The sequence below is a fragment of the Scyliorhinus torazame genome, chromosome 6 (assembly GCF_047496885.1).
Source record: "Scyliorhinus torazame isolate Kashiwa2021f chromosome 6, sScyTor2.1, whole genome shotgun sequence".
In the NCBI taxonomy this organism is placed as follows: domain Eukaryota; kingdom Metazoa; phylum Chordata; class Chondrichthyes; order Carcharhiniformes; family Scyliorhinidae; genus Scyliorhinus; species Scyliorhinus torazame.
Window position 1 is genome coordinate 24,122,256 of NC_092712.1, and position 27,880 is coordinate 24,150,135.

Here is a 27,880-nt window from a genome sequence, read left to right on the forward strand (position 1 = left end):
AACAGCATTGAGCAAAACTGAAAACTACACCTGGCTCCTACCATTAATTACATCATCTGTATCCCACTAAAATGTCCAATCACCTGCTTAGCTAGGACTAAATTTAATCCCGCATAAATTCTCTAATCTCCAGGGAATCTCCAGCAATTAACCAACATCCCATTAGCCATCTCTCTGTAAACAAGTAAATGGTTAAAACCAATCATTACCATTTACGACTCCTTACTTACAGCTTGAGCAGACACACAGTCTGGGTACTTTAACCTAGGTTCTTTAATATTACTGCAACAAATATATACTATAACCCAGGCTTTTAATAACATTACTGCAATGTATATAAAATACAATATATATAATAATTTCTTGCATTCATCACACTGTGCATTCCATCTGAGCTGAGCTCTTCTGAGTGTGCCAGTTCCAAATATTTCTGCTGTGCCTCAGTGTTGGTCAATTTGTCCTCAATTGATATCACCGATGTTCTGAATGCATCTTGTATGGTACGCCCTTCCCAACTGCTTGTCTGCTATCAATTACTGTCTGGAGCACGTTGTCCATGTCTCGCAGGCACGTAGGAGGGTCTGTATCGGCAGCTTTGTACACAGCATGTTTTGTTGTAATTCTGATCATTTATTTCCTCCACAGTCTCTTGCGTAAACAGGCAAATGCTGGGCTTGCTCTAGCAATTCTATTTGCCATCTTGCTACCAATGCATATATTTCTGCAGGTTAAACTTCCAAGATTGGTGAAATTATCTACAGCCTTCAGGGTTATGTCATTGATGGTCTACTGTTTATCATCAATCTTTGACATTGTAAATGAGTGGCACTTGCCATTTGACACTCAATTTGAGATTTGCCAGAGTCCAGATCTCATTACAGTCTTTCACCAAACATGGATGAAGAGCTGAATTCTAGAGTTGCGTGGCTATCCTTGACATGAATTCATTGCCACAGAGGGCGGTGGAGGCCGGGACGTTGAGTGTCTTTAAGACAGAAGTTGATAAATTCTTGATTTCTCGAGGAATTAAGGGCTATGGAGAGAGAGCGGGTAAATGGAGTTGAAATCAGCCATGATTGAATGGTGGAGTGGACTCGATGGGCTGAATGGCCTTACTTCCGCTCCTATGTCTTATGGTCTTATGAAGGCAGAATTTGATTGAGTGCGTCTTCAAGGAGCCCTAGTAAACGTTTACGTCTATATGGATCAGGGGGAAACTCCATTGGCTGGAATCATATCTAGGATGGTGGAAGGCAATCATATCAGTCCCAGGGCAGTGCTGTTGGGGTTCTCCCGGGTAATATCCACTGTGTCCCTCCATCCCCATCCTATACATGTATTTGTCAAGAAACCCCTTAAACGTCACTATCGTAGCTCCATCTCCTCCGGCAGCGGGTTGCAGGCATCCAACTGTATGTTTTTTTTAAAAAAAACAAACAAAAAAAACCTAAAACTTCCCTTGCACATCTCCTCTGAAGTTCCCCACTTGCATCTTGAACCTATGTCCCCTAGTGATTAACTCTTCCTGCCTGGGAAAAAGCTTCTGACTACCCACTCTGTCCATGCCCTTTATCATTTTGTAGACTTCTATCAGGTCGCCCCTCAACCTCCGTCGTTCCAGTGAGAACAAATCGAGTTTATCCAGCCTCTCCTCATAGCTAATGCCCTCCATACCAGGGAACATCCTGATAAACCTCTTCTGCACCCTCTCTAAAGCCTCCACATCCTTCCGGTAGTTTGGCGACCAGAATTGAACACTATATCCCAAGTGTGGCCGAAATAAGGTTCTATACAACTGCAGCATTACTTGCTAATTTTTATACTCAATGCCCCGGCTGATGAAGGCAAGCATGCATGCCTTCTTGATACCTTCTCCACCTGCGTTGCCACTTTCAGTGACCTGTGGACCTGTACACCCAGATCCCTCTGCCTGTCAGTACTCTTAAGGTTCTGCCATTTAATGCATATATCCCACCTGTATTAGACTTTCCAAATTGCATTACCTCACATTTGTCCGGATTAAACTCCATGTGCCGTCTCTCCGCCCAAGTTTCCAACTGATCTATATTCTGCTGTATCCTCTGACAGTCCTTATCACTATCCGCAATTCCGCCAACCTTTGTGTCATCCGCAAATTTACTAATCAGACCGTTATATTTTCCTCCAAATCATTTTATATATATATATATATATATATATATTATGTATATAAAACCGCAATGTCTCAGCACTGATCCCTGCGGAACACCACTAGTCCTAGCCGTCCATTCAGAAAAGCACCCTTCCACTGCTACACTCTGTCTTCTACGACCAAGCCAATTCTGTATCCATCTTGCCAGCTCACCTTTGATCCCGTGCGACTTCACCTTCTTTACCAGTCTGCCATGAGCCTGTCAAAGGCCTGACTGAAGTCCCATGTAGACAGCATCCACTGCCCAACCCTCATCAATCATCATCATTTTCCTCGAAAAATTCGATCAAGTTAGTGAGACATGACCTCACCTTCACAAAACCATGCTGCCTCTCGCTAATATGCCATTTGCTTCCAAACCTTCCATCAGTGTCCCTTAGTCCTTGATACCAGCTAGACGGGGTTTACTTTTGTCTACCATATCCATACCTATCATAATCTTCCACACCTTTATCAAATTTCCGCTCAATCACCTCTGCTCCTAGGAGAATATCCCACCCTTTTCAATCTAACCTTGTACCTAAAATCCCCTGACCCTGGAATTGTACTTTGCACCTTCTCAAGGACTTTGACAGCCTTCCAGAAGTGTGGTGACCAAATTTGGATGCAACACTCGTTGGATAAGTGAGAGGTTTATAAAGGTTCAGCATATCCCCTGCATTGTACTCTATGCCTCTTGACAGATCAACGACAGCCTCCCAGACGGTCTCGATCCATTGCAGTTCGCCTATCACTGCAACCGGGCCACAGCAGATGCTATCTCCTTGACTCTACAATCAACTCTCGAACATCGTGACAACAAGGACACCTACGTGAGACTGCTGTTATAGACTACAGCTCCACCTTCAACACCATTATCCCGACAAGACTTATAACCAAACTCTGCCATCTTGGACTTGACCCCTCCTTGTGCAGCTGGATCCTGGACTTCCTCACCAACAGACCGCAATCTGTCAGGATAGGCAACAGCACCTCCTCCACAATAGTCCTCAACATTGGGGCCCCGCAAGCATGTGTGCTCAGTCCTCTACTGTACTCCCTGTACACACACGACTGTGTGGCAAGATTTAACTCAACTCAATCTATAAGCTTGCGGATGATACGACTGTGGTGGGACGTATCTCAAACAACGATGAATCAGACTACAGAAGGGAGATAGATCATCTGGTTACATGGTGTACTTGACCCCCCCCCCCCCCCCGGTCTGCATCAACGGCTGCGAAGTGGAGATGATCAATAGCCTTAAGTTCCTGGGGATCACCATCACCAACAGTCTGTCCTGGTCCACTCATGTTGATGCAACAGTCAAGAAAGCCCAACAACGTCTCACGTCTCTACTTCCTACGGAAGCCAAAGAAATTCGGCATGTCTACATCGATTCTCTCAAGCCTCTACAGATGTGCCATAGCGAGCATCCTATCCAGCTGCATCACAGCTTGGTATGGCAACTGCTCGGCCTAAGATCGCTAGAGTGTGGTGAACTCCGCCCAATGCATCATACAAGCTTGCCACCCTCACGTTGATTCTGTCTACACCTCCCGCTGCCTCAGGAAGACAGACAGCATTATCAGAGACCCCTCCCACCCACGCTTATCTTCTTCCAGACCCTTCCATCAGGCAGAAGGTACAGAAGTCTGAAGACCTGCACTTCCAGACATAGGAACAGCTTCTTCCTCACATCTACTAGACTCCTCAATGACTCCCCCTCGGACTGATCTGTTCCCTGTAAGAACAGTATTCACGACGCCCTATGCTGCTCTTGCTCATGTAATTGCTTTGTTGGCCCCTGCTCATGTAATTGCTTTATTTGGCCCCTTGTTCCGCACTACAATCAATCACTGTTTGTCGATGCACCATTTGTCAATGTACTCTGTTGATTTTTTTTTTTTGTCTACTGTGTACATAGTATGGGCAGCACGGTAGCATAGTGGTCAGCACTGTGGCTTCACAGCGCCAGAGTCCCAGGTTCGATTCCACGATGGGCCTCTGTCTGTGGAGTCTGCACGTTCTCCCCGTGTCTGCGTGGGTTTCCTCCGGGTGCTCCGGTTTCCTCCCACAGTCCAAAGATGTGCAGGTTAGGTGGATTGGCCATGCTAAATTGCCCGTAGTGTCCAAAAAGGTTAGGAGGGGTTATTGGGTTAGGGGGATAAGGTGGAAGTGAGGGTTTACGCGATGGGCCGAATGGCCTCCTTCTCCATTGTACGCTCTGTGTACGTTCCCTTGGCCGCAGAAAAATACTTTCACTGTACTTCGGTACATGTGACAATAAATCAAATCATATTCACTGTTTGCCACTACTTATCACAGGGTCAGAAAACGCTAATGAGATTAATTTATAGACCCCAAACAGTGGTTATACGATTGGACAAAGCATTAAACAAATTGCTGGAGGTTGTAACAATGGGAATATGTGTGGAATTTAATCTTCATGAAGATTGGACCAATCAAATTGGCAAAAGTAGTGTGGAAGTGAGTTAGTGGAATGATTTTGTGACTGTTTCCTGCAGCTATATGTTGTGGACCCAACCAGGGATAAAGCTGTTTTCGATCTAGTATTGTGCGATGAGGCACTGTTAATTAATATCATAGTAAAATATCTAGTAGGAAATGAAATCCATATTATGTTCACAAGCGACATAGTCCCAATAACAAACTATCTCAAACTAAGCTTAATTACATTACATAGCTATGAGGGGAAGGCTGGTTAAGGTTGATTGGTTAAATAGACTAAAAGTGATAGCGGTAAATAAATAATGGGAAACACTTGAAGAAACAATTCAAAACGCTCAATAAAGATATATACCATTAAATAAAACTCGGCGAGAAAGATCCAGCCATGGCTTATTAAAGAGGATTAGATTAAAAGAAGCGGCGTATAATGTTACAGAGAATAATGTAAGTATGGGGCCACAAAGGGGCCGCATAAGGTTAGGGTTCCTGGAGTTAGCATGGATATAGGATTGGTTAGGAAGTGGAGAATAGAGATAAACGGGGCACTTCCAAGTTGGCCGGCTGTGACTAGTGGAGTGCTGCAAGGATCAATGCTGGGGCTTCTGCTCTTTAATAGAAACATAGAGCAGGCCATTCAGCCTTGAGCTTGCTCTGCCATTTGACATGACCATGACTGAAACTCTATCTCAGTGCCATACTCCAGTGCTCTCCCGATATCCCATTACACCTTTTTAGCATCTAGAAATTGATCTATTTCCTCAAATACATTCAGTAACTTGACCCCCACAACCTTCTGTGGTAGAGAATTCCGCAGGTTCACCACCCCCCGAGTGAAGAAATTTCTCCTAATCTCAGTCCTAAATAGCCGACCCCGTATCCTGAGACCCTGACCTCTTGTTCTCTATGCCCCACCCAGCCAGAGAAAATGACATCCCTAGAGCTTTGATCATCCAGACTCCGCAGATGCTGTCAGACCTGCTGAGATTATCCAGCATTTTCTGTTTTTGTCCCTCCATCCAGTCTGCCTAGCCCTGTCAGAATTTTATGCTTTCCAATTAGATCCCCTATCATTCATCCAAATTCCAGTGAATACAGGCCCAATCTCTCCTGCCATCCCAGGGATCAGTCTGGTGAACCTTCACTGTGCACACCCTCTATGGTAAGTGTATCCTTCCTTCGATAAGGAGACCAAAACTGCACACACTGCTCCAGGTGTGATTTGCAATCTACATTAATGCTCCAAATGAAGAGACATAGTCATGTTATCCAAGTTTACTGACAATATAAAGTTAGATGGGAATGCAAACCATGAGGAGAACACAAAGAGGCTGCAAAACAGGAGTGGGCAACAGGGTTGCAGACAAAGTTTCATGTGGGGATGTGCGAGGTCCTGGAGGATACCATTGACCAGAAACTGAACTACAGTAGCCATATAAATACTGTCGCTGCAAGAGCAGGCCAGAGGCTAGCCATCCTGTGGCATGTAACTCATCTCCTGACTCCCCAAAACCTGTCCACCATCGACAGGGCACAAGTCAGGAGTGTGATGGAATATTCCCCGCTTGCCTGGATGAGTGCAGATCCAACAACAATCAAGAAGTGTGACGGATGAAGCAGCCCACTTGATTTGCATCCCTTCCACAAATGTTCACTCCCTCCACCACCGATGCACAGTAGCAATGTACCGATGTATTACCTCCAAGATGCACTGCAGAAACTCACCAAGTCTCCTTGGGCAGCACCTTCCAACCAGCGACTACTACCATATTTCCATCATCATTATTCTTATAAACAGTAATTATGTTTCTTCTTACACACCTGGTGACTGTAATTATTGGGCAGCCAACGGCCAAAGACTTCGGGAATTTTGATAAAAATTATTGGTTAATTCGCTGATGTTGTGACTCCAAGACACGTGGGGCTGGAAATGACCTGTGTACTTGCCCAGGATGTCGTAACACTAGCACCAGCGACATTTAAAAAAAAAAAAAAGAACATTTATATTTCCAAGTCAGGATAGTGTGAAACGTGATGGTGCACGTGTAGGTACTGGTGTTCCTGTGGATCTGCTACCCATATCCTTCTCGGTGATCAAGGTTTTGGGGATTGCAAGGTGCTGTTGATGGAGCCTTGGTGAGTTGATGCATTAATTCTTATAGATGGTACACACTGCTGCCACTGTACATCGGTGATGGAGGAAATGAACATTTAATGTGATGGATGGGGTGCCAACCAAATGGACTTTAATGTCCTTGATAGTGTTGAGCTCGTTGAGTGTTGTTGGGGTTGCACTCATCCAGGGAAGTGGAAAATATTCCATCACACTCCTGATTTGTGCCTTGTAGATAGTTGGCAAAGTTTGGGGAGTCAGGTTACTCACTCCAGAATGTCTGATCCTTGGCCTCCTCTTGTAGCCACAGTATTAATGTGGCTAGTCCAGTTCAGTTTCTGGTCAATGGTAGTCCCCAGGATGTTGATAGTGGGGGATTCGGTAACAGTAATGCCATTGAATGTCAAGCGGTGATGGTTAGATGCTCCCTTATTGGAGGTCATTGCCTGACACATGAACATTACTTGTCACTTGTCAGCCCAAGGATGGATAGAGCAGGTGTCGCTGCATTTGCACATGAACTACTTCACTATCTGAGGAGTTGAAAATAGTGCTGAACATTGTGCAATCATTAGCGAACATCCTCACTTCTGACCTTGTGATGGATGGAAGGAAGGTGAATGATGAAGCAACTGAAGATGGATGGGCTTTGGACACTACCCTGAGGAACTCCTGCAGTGATGTCCCAGGGCTGAGATGACTGGCCTCCAACAACCACAATATCTTGCTTTGTGGTCGGTCTGGCTCCAACCAATGAAGGGTTTAATTCCCATTGATTTCAATTTTGTTCGGGCTCCTTGATGCCACACTCGATCAAATGCTATCTTGATGTCAAGGGCAGTCACTCTCACCTCACCCCTTGACTTCACCTCTTTTTGTCCATGTTTGAACCAAGGCTATAAACATGACAATTTGAAGTTATTCAAAGTTCTGCCACCCAGACATTGACTCTCACCATCCACCTCATGGTTTCTCCCTTCTTTATTTGTCGCTTCCTCCAGCCCTACAAACCTTAGAGATGTCTGCATACTTTAACTTTGGCCATGTGTGCATACCTGACTATCTTCAGCCCACTAGAGGCAGCTATATCGCCCCTTGCCTCAGGAATAGTTTCCCTGAACACTCTCTCTCTCTCTCTCTCTCTCTCTCTCTCGACGTCCTATTTCTCTGCACAATTTTCTAGTTAACTGTCTCTTCCTTTGATCTATCTTTTTTTGTCACTCTTGTGAAGTGGCTCAGAGCTATATAAATACATGTTTGTAACTCGAAGATGTACTAGTTGAATGTGAAGCAAAGTACTCGAACTTTAGAATTGACCATGAATGGAATGGCCTGTGATTTTTAATTATGTGGTTAAACATTGCTAACATTTTCAGGTTATTGAGTAAGATCAAGTCTTAAGTCTGCACCTTCAGACGTTTGTGTGGAACTTATTTGTTATTGCCAATTCATCAAATTGACTGAACTCTGGCATTGAACACTTCTCGTCTTGCTTTGATTTTGAAACGTCCACAATGAACACTGCATACATAATTCTAATACATAATAAATACATAATTAAATACTTTGACCGGGTACCTGAAGGCACAGCAAGAACTTCTTACCGTCCCAGTGTACCGATACTGTTGCTGCTAGGTTGCATGTCTGCAGGTAATACCATTCCTGCAGTGGCACAGCAACAATGCTACAAAGAGGATGTTTTTATTTTAAACCAAAATGATCTACTCGTCCAGTTACAGCCCGTCTATTTGTTACCCAATCCCACTAGCTGCAGATTTAATTAAACTAGTACCTCAGTTTCCATTACTGCCTTAATAAGGGGAAAGCTGAAAAGAAAGTCAAAATATTCTCCAACTTCTACCTGAATTCCATCACTTTTTTAAACATAAACCGAGTGTCTTGACAATGATTTGCGATCTGCTCATGTACCCAGTGACATTATCAGGCCTGACATTGAAGTATAATATATACTCAAGCTTGGATCTTCCATTAACACGTGGAGCTTATTTCATGTCAATTTCAGTTCAAAAGCAGCATGTAAAATTCTGTTCATACAGATGGTGAGATGTCTTACAGCAATGTTAAAGAAAAATTATTTGACAATAATGCTTAAAACATCATTTTGCTGCAGATGGCTCATTAATAGGATCAGGAAAAAGTGTCTCGGCATGGCAGATGGATACATTTTGAGGAATTAATAGATTGGATTTTGACACCAAATTTTAATCAAAATGAAAGTGACTTGACGGGCCTGTTTTTTCTGAATGTTCTGGAGTTTCAGCCCATTGAGGAAGGCTTGGATGGCATCAATACTGACCAAGCTGGCCAAGTCCTAAACAACATAGCTGCTAGACAGGGTCTGCGGGTGGTGAGGAAACCAACAAAAGTGGAAAATATACTTGACCTCATCCGTACCAATCTCCCTTTCACAGATGCATCTGCCCATGACAATATTGGTAGGAGTGACCAACGCTCCGTCCTTGTGAAGACTAAGTTTCACCTTCCAATTAAAGATACCTTCCAAGTTGTGCGGTGCTACTATCTTGTTAAATTGGATTATTTTGAACAGATCTAGCAGCTCAAGAATGGGCATCCATGTGGCGCTGTAGGCCCTTAGCAGCAGAATTATACTCTACCCTAACCTCATGGCCAGCATATCTCCCACTCTACAATTGCCACCAAGCCAAGGGATCAACCCTGGTTCAATGAATAATGCAGGCGGACTTGCCAGGGGCAACACCAGGCATACCGAAAAATGAGGTGCCAACGTGGTGAAGCGACAACGTAGGACTACTTACATGCCAAACGGCATGTCGTAGACCGACTGATCAGATTTCAGTTCTGCAGTCCTGCCACATCCAGCCGTGAATGGTGGTGGACAATTAAGCCACACACTGGAGGCGGCCCACAGATACACCCATCCTCGATGATGGAGGATCCCAGCACACCAGTGCAAAAGGCCAGGCTGAAGCATTGGCTAAAATCTTCAGCCAAAAGTGCCAAATGGATGCTACATCTCAGCCTCCTCAAGAAGTCCACAGAATCTCAGATGCTCATCTTCGTCCAATTCAATTCACTCCACGTGACAACACGAAATGGCTGAATACAGCAATGGCCTGAATGAGCCTGAAGATGTGCTTCAGAACTAACCAAGCTGTTCCAGTACGGCTCCAACACTGGCATCTACCCAGCAATGTGTAAAATTGCCCAGCTATGTCCTGCACACACAAAGCAGGGCAATTCAACCCCAGCCAGTTACCACCCAATCAGTCTACTGTTGAACATGAGCAAATTCATGGAAATGAGTCAATGGCTGTGTATCAAGCAGCACTTACTCAGCAATAACCTGCTCACTGATGCCCAGTTTGGATTCCTCCAAGGTTACTCAACACCTGACCTCATTACAACCTTAGCTCAAACATGGACAATAGAGCTGAACTCAGGAGGTGAGGTGAGATGAGAGTGATTGCAGTTGACACCAAGACAGCATTTGACCAAGTGTGACATCAAGGAGTCCGAGCAAAACCGGAGTCAATGGGAATCCAGGGGAAATCTTTCCACTGGTTGGAGTTGTACCTGGTGTAAAGGAAGATGGTTGTTGTGGTTGGAGATCAATAATCTCGACTCCAGGACATCACTGAAGGAATTCCTCAGGCTAGTTTCCTAGGCCCAACCACCTTCAGCTGCTTCATCAATGACCTCCTTTCCATCATAAGGTCAGAGAAGTGTGGATATTCACAAATGATTGCACAGTGTTCACCATTTGCAACTCTCCAGATACTGAAGCATCCATGTCCAAATGCAGCAAGACCTGAACAACATTCAGGCTTGGCTGATGAATGGAAAGTAACATTCACATTACACAAACCGGGATATAACCACCATTAAACAAAGGAGAATCTAACTGTCTCACTTTGATATTCAGTGGAATTACCATCACTGAATCCCCACGACCAGCACCCAGGGGGTTACCATTGACCAGAAACTGAACAGGGCTAACCATATAAATTCTATGGCTACAAGAACAGGTCAAGACGTTGGGAATTCTGTGGTGAGTAACTCTTCTCCTGATTACCCAAAGCCTGTCCACCATCGACATGGAGTGTGATGGAATGCACTCAATTTGTCTGGATGAGTGCAGTGTTTAATACCATCCAGGACAAAGGCCGCTTGATTGGCTCCCCATCCACCACCTTCGACATCCGCTCCTTCACCATTGGCGCACGGTTCCAGCAGTGTCGACAAAGTGCACTGCAGTAACCCAGCAAGTTTCCTTTGACAGCACCTTACAAACCTGTATTTCTACTACCTGGGAAGACTAGGGCAGCAGAGGCATTGAATACCATGGGAACACCATCACCTACAAATTCCCCTCCATGTTAAACACCATCTGATTTGGAGCTGTGTCGCTGGGTCAAAATTCTCGAACTCCCTCACAGCATCTGGGTGTATGGAGTGCAGCAGCTCAAGAAGGCAGCTCACCACCACCTTCAAGGGCAATTAGAGATGGGGCAAGAAATGCAGGCTTAGCCAATGGCGCTTAGTTCCACGAGTGAGAATTATCTATTAGAAGAACTTCAGGTTTGTAAACCTGAAGTTCAACAGCACCTTCTGCCTTCCTCCTTCAGTAAAGAAAATTAGTTTCATGGTTGTCATTGGATTGGATTTGTTCATTGTTTATTGCGTGGAGATAAATTACTAGAAGCTGTCACATTGAAAATGAGTCTGTTTAAAAAGTCTGGTCTAATTTTTATTGACCAGAATATTATTTCATATAACAAAATAAATTCCTCAGGAATATTTTACACCAGAATGTGTTCCGAATCGAACAGGAAGTAGAAGAATATCTGCAGACAGAGCGTGTTTTCCATGATTTGTGATGTTGTCTTCATTTAATATTATTGCAAACTAAAAGATATTCTCAATAAGTTGTGACAACCTTGGAAAGCGATGAATTATGTTCCATCCCGAGAAAGGAGCCAGGCGGAAGAGCAAAGTTAAAATGATGAGGCACGCTGCCCACGCCAGGTCGTGTGTGGAAACTGGCAATTGATGCAGATTGAATGAGAGTGGATCTTGGCATATGTAGCAGAGATCTGGTTGTAGCAATTAGTATGTCATTTCCATTATTGGTGTAAACTGTAATTGTCCAGTGTTGCAATTGGCTAGAATGCTGTACAAGGTATTATTAACATTTGGAAGATGCGACGCGAGTACATTGAGAAACCCTTTGTCTCACAATTCTTTCAATGTCACGTTCAGGCTGAGGTCAAGAGTTAAGGTGGCATTCTGTTTCCGAAAACTTCCAGGAGAATGTAGAACAGAATACAAAATAGGACTAATGGACAATAATAACACTATTTACATTAGCTTGCAGTACACATTTCAGTCCCTCACCTGAAGATTTGTGTAGCGGTACATGCCTACCTGAAATTAAGCTTCTCAGTCTCTTTTCTTTTGTAAGAACTAAACAAAATTTACACAAGCTGCCGGTTCACTGTGGAGTTTGCACATTCTCCCCGTGTCTGCGTGGGTCTCACCCCCACAACCCAAAGATGTGCAGGGTAGGTGGATTGGCCACACTAAATTGACCCTTAATTGGAAAAAAAATGACACAAACTTCAGTATTAACTTTCTTCAACAGGTTTTACAAGCTGTGATGAACGGTCTTTATTCCAAAACATGGATCTGTATTTTACTTTTTTAGAATTTATCCTGTTGCTTTTTTCCGAATGTTCTGTTTATAAATTGAGGTCAGTTATATTTCAATATGTCACAATCCAAGTGGCATTGTGAAGTGATGTTGAAACTGGATAACAAATATTATCCACTATCAGTAATTTAAAACAGTAAGAAGTCCTACAACACTAGGTTAAAGTCCAACAGGTTTGTTTCAAACACTAGCTTTCGGAGCACTGCTCCTTCCTCAGGTGAATGAAGAGGTATGTTCCAGAAACATATATGTAGACCAATTCAAAGATGCAAGACAATGCTTAGAATGCGAGCATTTGCAGTTAATTAAGTGTTTACAGATCCAGAGATAGGGGTAATCCCAGGTTAAAGAAGTGTGAATTGTCCCAAGCCAGGACAGTTGGTAGGATTTTGCAAGCCCAGGCCAGATGGTGGGGGATGAATGTAATGCGACATGAATCCCAGGTCCCGGTTGAGGCCGCACTCGTGTGCGGAACTTGGCTATACGTTTCTGCTTGGCAATTCTGCGTTGTCGCGCGTCGTGAAGGCCGCCTTGGAGAACGCTTCCCCGGAGATCAGAGGCTGAATGCCCTTGACTGCTGAAGTGTTCCCCGACTGGAAGGGAACATTCCTGCCTGGTGATTGTCGCACGATGTCCGTTCATTCGTTGTCGCAGCGTCTGCATGGTCTCGCCAATGTACCACCCTTCGGGACATCCACTCCACATCACAGTAATTTAAAAAGCAGCACTTTCAGCCTACTGAAGTAAGAAAATTCTCGAGGGGGATTTTTGTGGTAATGTAACTTGAGACCCTTGAATAACTTGGACCCTTAATGCGGAAGGAAGTCTTACCTTTTTGCAAAGTCTCAAAGAAAACTCTCCCATCAGGAGCTCAGTCAAACTCAAACCAGTGGGGATTTGGGCTAAACCAACCGGCTGAAGATCAGAATACAACAGATTCTGGTTAGAAGAGTTGACACCGGTGGGGTGGGGGGGGGGGGGGGGGGGAAGAGAGAGGAAGTACTGAGTACAGCACTCCCAGGCAACAATCTATAAGCTGCATTGCAGCAACTTCTTGAGGCTTCCTCGACAGCTCCCAAACCCATGATCGTTAATGCCAAGAAGAACGAGGGCACAGATGCATAGGGATACAAGTTCACCTCCAGGTCACTCTTCATCTTGACTTGGAATATATTATCGTTCTTTCGTTGTCGCACGGCAAAACAGACCATTTAAGATGGGCTGAATTTATCCAGACTGCCCGCATGCTGTCGTGATGAATCTCTTTAATTGGGCAGTACCTAATTAAACAGAAATAATCGCAACTTTTGAAAGCTAGTGATTTTAATCCTCTAATTTCAATGGGAACAAATTTATCAAAAGTCCCAGACTTGTTACCGAGTTTGTAAATTGCTTCTGAGGTCTGGGCCTGATATCAAGGATTGGGAAGGATGCCAGCTTGTGTTGCTATGACTAGCTACTTGCAAAAGGCCACATATTTCAGTTGCACGCGCCTCCCTTTTGTTAATGTATCACTCAAAGGATGTGGGCCGCCATTAGGTCTGCTGGCCAAGTAAGAAAATTGAATCTTTCCCCTCAGACTATGAGTGGGGAAAATACATTCTGTTAGCTAGCTACACATTAAAGAGCTCTATAACCTGGAATTATTTTACATTTCTACATATTTTAAAGAGGAGGCAAGATTAAGATCTGATGGTTTTCTGTGATATGCCTAATGAGTGGGCAGTTTGTCACTTGAGACGTCCATTATTAGGATAAAGGTAACAGCAACTTGTTGAGCTTAGAATTGGAAGTACTTTAATCTGCAACTTGTTAGTTCCTTTGGTCCCTACTTCAATAGATCCACTTTTCACCAAAGTGCTTTATGTGGTACAGCTGGAGGAGATGACTAAATTCGGGCCGGATCACCCACCCAAATGTGCTGATTATTATTCTGGGACCCTGCAACAAAACTTGGATGCTTTTATTTCAATTGTTACAAATGTGAAGTTGGTATGATTCCAGATTCCAGCATCCGTAATTTGCTTTTATTTTATTTAAATTGGTAAGATTGTTATATTTAGGGGCTGTTCCTTTAACTTAGGGTAAAATGGAGGAATGAAGGAGGCCATGTGATCTGTGCTGAATTCTACCTGGCAGCAAACTTCTGTGGATCGGTTCTCAAAGTGGGGCCCCAGGTTGTCTTGCTGGGAAGAAAGTGTAAGATATTGCCACCTGTATGTTTTTTTTAAATGACCAGAGCAGCTGTGCTGACAGTGGATACATATTTTGTTTTGGAGTCCTGTGGGAGGTACTAGGAATGTCAGTTTTTGTAAATGGTTGTACTTTAAACCATTTAAAGTGGTTTAGATAGAATGGAATTGGGGGTCTGGAAGGTAGCTAATTAGCATGTCTACCTGGATACAACGCCCATGTGATTTAAATTGCCATGGAGATGGGCCTGGAAAGTGGAAGAGTCCATAACAAATCATTGCATGTCATCTTCCAGGGATTTCTCAGATATCACTGAACCTGACAGAGTCAGTGAGTCTGCAAGAATCAGAGGAGCGTGAAAGAGATGGAGGGAATGTGGATGGGAGCTTATGCTTGCGTTGAGGATCATGAGGATTTAAATGAAACTGGAAGATTTACCTAGCTTTGGTTAGAGGGAGAAATCTCCAGGGTAAACTTGACTCGGAAAGTCAGTTTGGGGATTAGAAGATACCTGGCTGGAAAATGGGGGAAAAAAGCAAGCCGTCAGGAGCTGAGAATAATTTTGGACTCACTCCTGGGAAATGAAATATCTACTTAAGGAACGAAGTATAACCGGGGAAGGGGGATTTTTTGATGTTTTAAAAGTTAGATAGGGCATATTTTCTGTCGTTTAGAATAAAACATGTTTGGTGTATAGTGTTTAGACAGTGTAAAGAGAATGTGCTGGAAAAACCCAGCAGGTCTGTCAGCATCGAGGGAGGGAAAAACAGTTAATGCTTCCAGTTGAATCTTCGCTTTCCTCTCCCTCTCCTTCAGATGTTTCGACAGTATGGATGCTGGGAGGATGTTTCCGCTTTGGGAGAGACAAGAACTAGGCGACACAGTTTAAATTTAATGGCTCTCCCACTTAAGATGAAGATGAGGAGAGTGTTTTCCTCTCTGGGTTGTTGGTCTGTGGAATTCTCCTCCCCAGAAAGTGGTGGAGGCAGGGTTGTTGAATATATTCAAGATTGAGTTGGATAGAGTTTTGGTTAATGGGGGAGCCTGAGGTTGTGGGGACAGGTGGGAAGATGAATTTTAGGCCACAATCAGATCAGCTTTAATCTTACGGAATGGCAGAGCACACTCGAGGGACTGAATGCCTACCCCTGCTTCTTGTGTTTATGAATTCTTGTGGTCTTTGTAACTTAGTTCTGCGCCTTTATCATGCAACTGTCCACTAAGTCAGTCAGCAAACACTTACAACCAGTAGACAGGGAAAGAAAAGATCAATCTACATTTATTGCATGGCCATTGTTGATCTAAGTGGGCTTTATAACGAATAAAGTACTTTAAAAGCGCAATCACTGTAATGTGGGGAAAAAGTGGCAGCCAATGAGGTGTGTTTCTTTTTGTTAGTCGGAGTTGAAAATGAATACAAGTCTTATATCTGGAAGGATAGTGTGATAAGCCACCCTAGCACACATTTCCTATTCCTCTCTGTCCAAATCAAAGTTATTTCTATTTTACTACATGTCATGCATTGTTTTTTTAAAATTCCTATGTCCTCAATTATTTCACAGTTGCCAACTCAGGAGATGCACCTTCAGACAAAGGTCTTTGTCCAGAAAGAAAGATTTGCCTTTCTATAACACCTTCCATGACTGCAGGATGGCCCAAAGTGTGTTACAGCGACTGAGATAGTAAATTGGTTAGAGGGGATCGGAATTTGGCCCATTGCTTCCATTCCAGTTTTCTGTAAGACTAATTTAGCTGGCCACTCACCCTGACCCTTTCCCTGTAACCCTACATTTTCTTTTCCTTCAGGCGCTTATCCAATTTCCTTTTGAAATTCAATCTGCCTCCAGTACATTCTCAGGCAGTCCTAACCACTTAATGTGTAAAAAAAAAAACCAAAACTTTCCTTTCATGTCATCTTTGTTTTTTTTGTTATTTGTCTTAAATTTGTGTCATCTTGTGCCCTTCTGATAATGGGAATAGTTTCTCCCTCTCTACCCTGTCTGGTCCCCTCATCATTTAGAATACCTCTAACAAATGTCCTCGCAACATTCTCTCCTCTCAAGGAGAATGATCCCAGGTTCTCTAATCTATCCATTGACTTGAGTCCCTTATAGGAACATAGGGCTTGGGAGTGAGCCATTCGGATTTTTGAGCCTGCTCCTTCATTCAATAAGACCATGGCTGATCTGGATATTGTCTCAATATCACTTTCCTGCCCCCCCCCAAATAATTTTTGAAGTATAGAATTTTTATAGAACTATAGAATCATAAAATTTACAATGCGGAAGGAGGCCATTGAGTCTGCACCAGCCCTTGGAAAGAGCACCCTACCTAATCCCACAGCTCCACCCTATCCCCATAACCCAGCAACCCCACCCCACCTTTTTGGACACCAAGGGCAAATTTAGCATGGCCAGTCCACCTAACCTGCACATCTTTGGACTGTGGGAGGAAACCGGAGCACCCGGAGGAAACCCACGCAGACACGGGGAGAACGTGCAGACTCTGCACAGACAGTGACCCAAGCCGGGGATCAAACCTGGGACCCTGGAGCTGTGAAGCATCGGTGCTAACCACTGTGCTACCGTGCCGCCCATGACGACATTGTCTCAAAAATCTATCCAACTCGGCCTAATACAGTCTTCACTGCCTTCTGTGGAAGAGAGTTTCAGGCGATCGACCCTCTTGAGAAAACATTTCTGAACTCCAATGGGTATAGACCCAACCTGTTCAACATTTCTTCATTAGATAAGCTCTTCATGCCACGAATGAGTAGAGTAAACCTTCTATGAATTGCTTCTAATACAGTTATATGCTTTTCCAACAAGGAAACCAAAACTATATATAGTACTCTAGGTATGGTCTCACCAAGGCTCTGGACACCTGCAGTTAAACTTCCCTATTTTCATATTCCATTCCTCTTGTAATATATGCCAACGTTCCATTTGTCTTTCTAATTACTTGCTGTACCTGCATACTAACTTTTGTGATTTGTGTGCCAGGGCACCCAATCCCGAGTTGTGCAATCAATCTCAATTTCAATAATATGCTGCTTTTCAATTCTTCCTGTTATAGTAGGTATGTTCACATTTTCCTACATTTTACTCCATCTGTCAAGTTTTTGCTCATTCACTGAACCTATCAATACTGCTTTGTAGACTCTTTACCCACTTGACAACTTACTTTCCTACCTATCTTGGTGTCATCGGCAAATTTAGTTCCCATACATTCGGCCCCTTCACCCAAATCATTAATAATAATAATAATAATCGGTTATTGTTACAAGTAGGCTTCAATGAAGTTACTGTGAAAAGCCCCCAGTCGCCACATTCCGGCTCCTGTTCGGGGAGGCTGGTTCTGCATTACAAGCCAGCTGTTTAGCCCACTGTGCTAAACCAGCCCCTTAATATAGATTGTAAATAGTTGAAGCCCCAGCACAGATCACTGTAGCTCTCCACTGGTTACAACTTGCCACCTGAAAATGACCCATTAATGCCTACTCTTTTCCCTGTTAGCTAACCAATCCCTTATTCATGCCAATATGTCAACCCATCTTGTGCTCTGGTGTAGTATCCTTTGATTTGGTACCTTATCAAATGCCCTTTGGAAATCCAAAATGCACGACATCTGCAGGTTCTCCTTCATTCACCTTGTTACTTCCTAAAAGAAGGACGTGGTGTAGTGGTATTGGCACTGGACTAGTAAACCAGAGACCCACAGTAATGCTCTAGGGACCCAGGTTAAAATTCTACCACGGCAGATGGTGAAATTTGAATTCAATAAAATCTGGAATTAAAAGCCTAATGATGACCATTAAACCATTGTCGATTGTCACAAAAATCCATCTGGTTCACTAACTTCCTTTAGGGAAGGAAATCTGCCGTCATTACCTGGTCTGGCCTACATGTAACTCCAGACCCACAGCAATGTGGTTGACTCTTAAATGCCCCCTCAAGGTCAATTAAGGATCGGTAATAAATGTTGGCACAGCCTGCAATGCCCACGTCACATGAACAAAAAAAAAAATGGTTAAATATGATTTCCCTTTTATAAAACCATGTTGACTCGGCCTTGTAATATTTTCTGCACCCTCTCAAAAGCTTCACATCCTTCCTAAGGTCCTAGAATTGGACACAATATCCCAGTTGCGGCTGAACCAGCATTTTACAATAGCTCATCTTTACTTTTATTCCCTATGCGTCTAATTATAAAGCCAAAATCCCTTTTTAATCACTTTCCTCGACCTGTGCTGACACCATCAATGGTTTGTGCACATATACCCCAAGGTCTCCCTTCTTGAACCCTGTTTAAAATACCCTTTAGTTTATGTTGCCTGTCTTTCTTCTTTGTACCAAAATGTATCACCTCACACTTCTCTGCACTGAATGCATCTGCCAGGTGTCCTCCCTTTCACCAGCCAATCTGACCTCTCACAGTTTATCACTATCCTCCTCACAGTTCACAATGCTTCCAGATCTTGTGTCATTTTCAAATATTGAAATTTTGTCCTGTACACCCGACATGCATAAATCCCCATTTTCTAATCCCTAATTGTCCCCCACACCCCCTGCACTTAAACCCTTTCATTATTTGCTTTAAAAAAAAAAATTATTTGTTTCGGAGTATCCAATTTCTTTTTCTCCCAATTAAGGGGCAACCCGTCTACCCTGCTCACCTTTTTGGGTTGTGGGGGGTGAGACCCACGCAGACACAGGGAGAATGTGGAAACTGCACACGGACAGTGACCCGGGGCTGGGATTGAATCCAGGTCCTCAGCGCCGTAAGGCAGCCCTTTCATTATTTGTATGTAGCAAACTTTTGGATTCCCTTTTATGTTTCCTGTTCGTCACTGAAACGTTGAACAGGTTGGGCCTGCACTCATTGAAGTTTAGAGGAATTAGAATATGTTGAAACGCAAGATCTTCAGGTGATTTGACAAGGTAGATACCAGTAGGATGTTTCCACTTGTGTGAGAGACGAGAACCAGGAGGCACAGTTGAAATACAAGAGGTCTGCTATCTAAAATTGAGATGGGGAATAAATTCTTTCTGAGGATCGTTAGCATGTGGAATCCTCTTGCCCAGAAAGCAGTGGAGGCTGAGACATTGAATTTATTAATTCAAGGCAGAGTTAGACAAATCTTTGATAGGCAAGGAAGTCCCAGGGTTATTTGACGGGGGTGCAGGCAGCAAAGTATAGTTGAAACCACAGTTTGAAGGGCTGAATGGCCTACTATTCCTGTGTTTTTGTACCCTGTCTCCTTGCATCAGATTTCCTTTGTCGCCCACCCCACGCCCTGAACTTTGGACATTCAGCACGATTTATCAACCTGCCAATTCTCATATGCAATCATTTCCACTTCGTCTTGCACTCTACCTCTTGTCATCCAGGGAGTTCTGGATGGGCTCCCCTATCTTTCCCTATTGTGCGAATATATCTCAGCTGTATCCAAACCAGTGGTTAGCACTGCTGCCTCACGACGCCGAGGTCCCAGGTTCAATCCCGGCTCTGGGTCACTGTCCGTGGAGTTCCCGTGTTTGCATGGGTTTCGCCCCAAAACCCAAAGATGTACAGGTTAGGTGGGTTGGTCACGCTACATTGCCCCTTAATTGGAAATAATAATAATCTTTTATTGTCACAAGTTATGAAGTCACTGTGAAAAGCCCCTAGTCGCCACATTCCGGCGCCTGTTCAGGTAAGCTGGTATGGGAATTGAACCTGCACTGCTGGTCTTGTTCTGCATCACAAACCAGGTGTCTTAGCCCACTAAGCTAAACCAGCTCATATGAATTGGGAACTCTAAATTTATTCTAAAAAAAACTGTATCCAAACCATCTCCTCTTTGAAGGCAGCCCATTATTCTTGCCAATCTTTGGATCTGTCACCGGTGAATTGGAATAGGTGTCATAGAACAAAGAACAGTACAGCACAGGAACAGACCCTTCGGCCCTCCAAGCTTGCGTCGATCATGATACCTATCTAAACTAAAACCATCTGCATTTCCGGGGTCCGTATCCCTCTATTCCCATCCTATTCCTGTGTTTGTCACAATGCCTCTTAAAAGTTGCTATCGTACCGGCTTCCACAGCCTCCCCTGGCAGCCCGTTCCAGGCACTCGCCACCCTCTGTGTTTAAAAAAAAACAAAAAAAAACTTGCCTCGCACATCTCCTCAAAACTTTGCTCCTCATACCTTAAACCTATGTCCCCTAGTAAATGACTTTTCCACCCTGTGTAAAAGCTTCTGACTAACCACTCTGTCCATGCCGCTCACAATTTTGTAAATCTCTATCAGGGCGTCCCTCTACCTCCGTTGTTCCAGTGAAAACAATCCGAGTTTATCCAACCTCTCATAGCTAATACCCTCCAGACCAGCAACATACTGTTAAACCTCATCTGTACCCTCTCCAAAACGTACATCGTTCTGGCATGTGGTGACCAGAATTGTACGCAATATTCCAAATGCGGCCTAAGATTTTGTACAGCTGTAGTATGACTTGCCAATTTTTATACTCAATGCCACGACCGTTGAAGGCAAGCATGTTGTATGCCTTCTTGACTACTTTATCCACATGCGTTGCCAATTTCAGGATCTGTGGACCTGTACACCCAGATTTCTCGGCCTGTCAATACTCCTAAAGGGTCTGCCATTTACCGTATAATTCCAGTCTGTATTAGATCTTTCAAAATGCATTACCTCACATTTGTCTGGATTAAATTCCATCTGCCATTTCTCCGCCCAAGTCTCCAACCAATCTATATCCTGCTGTATCCTCTGACAATTCTCTACACTATCCGCAACTCCACCAACCTTTGTGTTGTCCCCAAGCGTGCTAATCAGACCATCCACGTTTTCCTCCAAATCATTTATATATACTACGAACAACAAAGGTCCCAGCACAGATCTCTGGAACACCACCAGTCCCAACCTTTCATTCAGAAAAGCACCCTTCCATCTCTATCCTCTGTCATCTATGACTGAGCTTACTGAAATCGGTCCCAATTGCTCTGTCCTTTTCTGTTAGCAGCCTAAATCTTGTAATACTTTGATCACTGTTCCCTAAATGTTCTCTGACTGACTCGTAATCCACTTGACCAACCTCATTTCCCAGAACCGGATCGGAAATGGGGTCACTTCATGAGGTTGGAAATGTTACTTCCGAGCCCTTTCTGCTTTTCTGCTCTTTGCATTATTTTTATTATCACAGTCAATGTTAGGATAATTAAAGTCTTGCATTATCACTGCTGTTTAGATCTTGCACCTCACAGTAATTTCCTTGCAATTTATATCTTTCCCACTAGTTGGTGGCCTACAGACTAAAGCAGTGTTTTTCAACTTTTTTTCCGGGGACCCATTTTTACGAACCGGCCAACCTTTGGGACCTTCTCCTTTCTTTCCTTCTCTATCTTTCCTGTATACCTTGTCCAGGAATATTTATGAACCAGTTCCCTGCTTTTTTAAATCCAGGTCTCTGTTATCACACAGCATATGTGCCTATTTGTGCATCCAGCTCACCAACCTGATTTACCACACTTTTTGTGTTTACATTTTGCACAGCAAATCTGAAAGAGATTCTACTGTATTCCCTCTTTACCCTGACCCCAGATAATATCTTACTATTTCTTACTCTTGTTCTATCTGTCTGTGCCAATTCTTTCTAATGCTATATCCTGATTCCGAAAACCTGTAAAATCAGTTTCAACCCGCTCCCACAGCACTGTTATATTGCCTTAAAAGAACATCGGTATTGGTCAAATGGTCCCAATATCCCAGGGATCTATAACCATTTCTCCTGTACTATCTTTTGAAATGTAGTTATGTAAAATGGGAAACGTGGCAGCCAACATGAGCGCAGCAAGCTCCCACACACACCTCTGTGATGAGGTGTTAAATGAGAGATAAATAGGAGACCAGGGCGAACTTCCATTTTCTTCAGCATAGTGCCGTGGCATCTTTACATCCACCAGAGGGGGAAAATGAGGCCTCAGTTTAGTATCTCATCTAAAGATGCCAAAGTGCAGCTCTCTCTCAGTCCAGCACTGGGCATGCCAACCTGTTTGTTGTTTTGTACTCCGGTTCCTCGGGTGGGACTCAAACCTTCTGACTCAGAAGTAAGAGTGCTTCAAACTGATTAATAGCTGACACATGAGCCAGGGATTGATTGTTCCACAAAGGCCTCAGTCCTGTCATTGGACTATGGGGAATGATATGTACTCTGTTATTTTGCAAAAAGCCAAATTCTGAGCATTGTTGAGTTGTAATAATTCATGCAAAACTATCCATGTAATCCTAATTTTCATAGATTTTAGTTTTGATCATATATTGCAATTAATTCTTTCCTTGTGATAGTGGGTGGTATGCTAAATATAATCATTTAACAATGTTTATGCTAATATGTATGTTATTACGAGAAGTGATGCAATATCGTGTGATTCTAATCCCTTGGCACAGTCTGTTAGCACATGTAAACTGACACAGCAATAAATTTCCAATGAAGCTCTGTGTTCAACCTCTCTGTCTATCCTTCAACCTTTTGTATTAATCGAGAAGGAGATAATACAATATGGTGGCAGCAATAGTAAGCCGACAGTGTTGATTAGCAGATGAAAATGACAATTCAAGTCGCGTTCTACCTGTAGCGCTGCAATCTGATCACCTCTCTCGCATCAGGAGAGAGTCAGTAGAGATTGAAGGCAATTTGGGCACATTCCTGGTTTATCCTGCGTTAGCAGAACACAAAATTGGTTTCAACCACGGAGATCAGTGCACTTTTGCAGATTCCTACCCGATGTTGTCACACATTCTGCACCACTGGCCGACCCTGATGCCAGGACCCATTCTGCTTGCATTCTCGAAGCCAAAATCACAGCATGCTGAACCTTTAAAACAACGTTTGTTCTGCAGAGAGAGAAAAGAGTAGACGGCAACCGAGAGACCTGTGAAACAGAGGAAGTAAAAGAATAGAATATTAATGAAGAGGTAGTTAATAAATCCCAAGAACCAAATGAACTTAACAAATTAATAAAATGAACCTAATGTTCCAACTTCATCCCAGTGTGTTGAAGGAGGTGGCTGTAGAGATAGTGGATGCATTTGTAGTTATTTTTCTAAATTGTGCGGATTCTAGAAAGGTTCCTGCGGACTGGAAAGTAGCAAATATAACCCCACTATTTAAGCAAAGAGGGAGAAAGGAGAACTACAGCGCTGAGAGTCTGACATAAGTAGAAGTAGAGACATTTTTTAATTATTGTAAAGGTTGTGGTAATTGAATATTTAAGAAAAAAAGGTAAAATTGGGCAGTCAATGTGAATTTATGTATTCATAACAAACTTGGTGTTTTTTGAGGAGGTTATTACTTGTAGGATAGATAAAGGAGAACCAGTGAATGTGGTGTATGTAGATTTTCAGTAGGCTTTTGATAAGGCCCCACACAGGGGGTTGATAAATATTAAATTAGAGCACATGGGATTGGGGGAAATATACTAGTATGGATCGAGAATTGGTTAACCGACAGCAAGCAGAGAATAGGAATAAATGGATCATTCTCAGGATGGCAGGCCGTTACGAGTGTGATACCAGAAGGATCCACAGCTGTTCACAATCTATATAAATGATTTGATGTGGGGGACCAGTTGTAAGATTTCCACATTTGCTGCTGACACCAAGCTGGGTGGGAACGCAAGTTGTGAGGCGGGTGCAAGGAGGCTTTAAGAGGACGTGGACAAGCTAAATGAATGGCCTGGAACATGGCCGATGGAATATAATGTGAAGCAGTGTGAGGTTATTCAATTTGGCTGAAAAAACAAGACTTAATGAACGCGATCTCCCGGTTGTTTACGCCAGCCGGATATTCCGGTCGCACGCCAGCGCATGAGTTTTCTGGTGACAACGGCGGCATCGGTATATTCCGCTGGCGGGCCACCGAGCAAGACGTGGCAGGTTCGTCGGTAAATCCCACCCAATATTTCTTAAATAATAGGAGGTTGGATAATGTTGGTGTCCAAAGGGACCTGGTTTCACTAAACGCTAGCATGTGCAGTGAGCAATTGGGCAACTAAAATGTATGTTGGTCTTCGCTGCAAGGGGATTTGAGTATAGGAGTAAGGATGTTCTTGCTGCAGTTAAATAGCACCTTGCTGAGACCTCACCTGGAGTATTGTGTTACTGTTTTGGTTGCCTAATTTATGGAAGGACTTGCCATAGAGGGCGTACAACAAAGGTTGACCAGACTAATCCCAGGGATGGTAGGATTGTCTTGTGAGGAGAGATAAAGGAGGCTGGATCCATATGCCCTGGAAATTCAAATAATAAGGGGCCATCTAATTGAAATTTACAAAATTTGTACAGGGTTGGATATAGATAAAATGTTTCCCCTGGCTGGTGAGTCTAAATCAGGGGACGGAATCTCGGAATAAGGGATATGCCATTTAAGACCGAGGCGTGGAGGGATCTTGGGAATTCTCTACTCCAGAGGGCTATGGAAGCTCAATCATTGGGGGTGTTCAAAACAGAAATTGATAGGTTTCCGGAGACGAATGATATCAAGAGATTTGGCGATAGTGCAGGAAAGTGGAATTGAGGTAGATGATCAGCCATGTTCTAATTGAATAGTGGAACAGGCTTGACAGGCTGAATAACTTATTGCTGCTCCAAGTTCCGAAGGAATGGTAGTCCGGTTTCCAGAGACGGACTGGAAAACATTGCATGTCCCAGACAAAGTCAAACAGTTTAAGCAGAGGGTTGAATTAGGCTTCCCGAATCTAATGTAACCAAGTTAGCACAGTGGTTAGCACAGTTGGTTCACAGCTCCAGGGTCCCAGGTTTGATTCCTGGCTTGGGTCACTGTCTATGGAATCTGCATGTTCTCCCGTGTCTGCGTGGGTTTCCTCCGGGTGCTCTGGTTTCCTCCCACAGTCCAAAGATGTGCAGGTTAGGTGGATTGACCACACTAAATTGCCCTCCGTGTCCAAAAAGGTTGGGTGAGGTTATGGGGATATGGTGGACGTGTGGGCTTAGTTAGGGTGCAGACCCGATGGGCAAAATGGCCTCCTTCTGCACTGTAAATTCTACGATTCAATATCCACTCAAAAAAAAAATCAAAAAAAATTTAAATTTGCTTCTTAGGATAAAATATGAGATTGAGACACAAAATGAGATATTGATCAGATGGCCAAAAGCTTGGTTCAAAGAAGCAGGCTTTGGGGAGTGTCTCAAAGGAGGAAAGCATGTCGGAGAGGTGTTGATATGTAAGGAGAGTATTCCAGAGTTTGGAGCCGAGGTAACATGCCTGTAATGCTCCCATCTTTTCTTGCATCACTAAAAGTGACACTATAAAAATAATAAAGGTGTAACGGTTTAAGCTTCTTAAACACTGCACGCTAATGGTTGCAATAATTTCTACTTGAGTGGGCTGCGCTTGTTAAGAATTGGCAATCTATGGATTGAATAGCCCAGAGCTAACAATTACCCCATTTAGCAGCACCACACTGCACTGGAAATTGCAGAGTATTCACACCATGTCGCAATGTAATCTGTAAGGTAGAAACTAGCACACTGAGGACCTGGGCACTCTTAATCCAATTTATTTACTAATGAGTAATCTAAAGTACCATAGGAATACTGCACGGTACAGTAAAAGCATATGAAAGTTGTAGGAACTGTCTTCAAGAAGCCTGTTTTATCCTTCCTACAGCTGTTTATAGATGGGCCGATCCGATAATACCTCTTCCCCATTTTTTTCCTTCTCTTTTCTTGATACATAAAATGTAGCTTTGTGGTGTGCCCTCCGGGTCGAGGTCGAACATATTGGCTTTAATATTCACTGTGGTCCTGGACGTATTTTGGAAACTGTGCCAGAGCTACCGGCTGTTGAAGGATTCTTGAATTTTATACTTTTTAATTTCTTTGAACATAGGGATGTCAATCAATGCTGATCAAAGGAACCGTAACACCAGTTACTATGGTGAATTCCAACGCCCTCCCGGAATGCTAATGGATGAGAGAATGTAAGTCCCTGATACCTACTGTGACTGATTCATCATGACCTATGCTACATAATTTAATTTGCAACTCGGCCTTTCTCTGAACAGCCATTTTAAATTGTCAAAGCAAATGGCATTTGTCTTCAAACAAGGTTATCTGCATAGAATATAGGAGCAGGCAAATCTTGGTACAGCTTTATAAAACGTTGGTTAGGCCACAGTTGGGATACTGTATGCATTTCTGGTCGCGTACCATCAGAAGAACTTGATAGCATTGGAGAGGGTGCAGAGGGGATTCACCAGGATGTTGCCTGGGATAGAAAGTTTCAGCTATGAGGAGAGACTGGATACGCTGCCTGAGAGGGTGGTGGGGGCAGGTATTCTCGCAACATTTAAGAAGCAGCTGGACGAGCATTTAAATCGGCACGGCATGGCAGACTATGAACCAAGTGCTGGTAAATAGGGTTAGTATAGATTGGTATTTGATGGCATAAATATGGTGGGCCGAAGAGCCTGTTTCTGTGCTGTATAACTCTTATGTGCAAAATTTCTGGGTGAAATTCTGCCACATTGACCAAAAACGTTTCTTGGACACAAGTCATGGGGGAAGTATTGAGAAAGTAAATGATGGCGATGGCAAGCTTGAACAAAGCAATTCGGGTGTCCATGAATCTGCCATTATAGGTGCAGAAAGTAATTTTAAAAAGCTAATGAATGGCCGGTTTCATCACAATATAAAAGCTTAGGAAATGCAGTTTCTGTTATATAGAGTGTTTGCAGATCTCATTGGATAGTGTTGGGCTTTTATGAAGGGTGGCATGGTGGCACAGTGGTTAGCACTGCTGCCTCACAGCTCCAGGGTCCCGGGTTAAATTCCAGCCTCGGGTGACTATGTGGAGTTTGCATGTTCTCACCTATGTCTGCGTGGGTTTCCTCCGGGTGCTCCGGTTTCTTCCAACAGTACAAAGATGTGCAGGTTAGGTGGATTGGCCATGCTAAATTGCCCCATAATGTCAAAAAGGTTAGGTGGGGTTACTGGGTTATGGTGATAGGATGGAGGTGTGGGCTTAAGTAGGGTCGGTGCAGACCTGATGGGCCGAATGGACTCCTGCTGCACTCTAAATTCTAGGATTCTATGGTGAAAATGATCCACCAGAATGGTAATCCCCCAACCCCCCCCAACCCATTTAGCATGGCCAATCCACCTAAAGGAAATTGATGTGACTAGTTAGGAGAAGATAC

General features: G+C 43.5%; 1 protein-coding gene across 4 annotated transcripts in view; it reads left to right on the plus strand.

Moving 5' to 3' along the window:
- The window catches only part of arhgap39 (Rho GTPase activating protein 39), a 753,810-nt gene that overhangs the window by 46,001 nt on the left and 679,929 nt on the right, over positions 1 to 27,880 (plus strand). For 3 of the 4 annotated variants that reach the window (XM_072508028.1, XM_072508029.1, XM_072508027.1), the window contains one exon: positions 26,572 to 26,662. The exons of the other annotated variant lie outside the window; for it this stretch is intronic. In XM_072508028.1, the coding sequence (XP_072364129.1) occupies positions 26,574 to 26,662 (89 nt within the window). In that variant the 5' untranslated portion in view covers positions 26,572 to 26,573. The remainder of the gene's footprint in view (positions 1 to 26,571; positions 26,663 to 27,880) is intronic. 4 annotated transcript variants of the gene reach the window in all.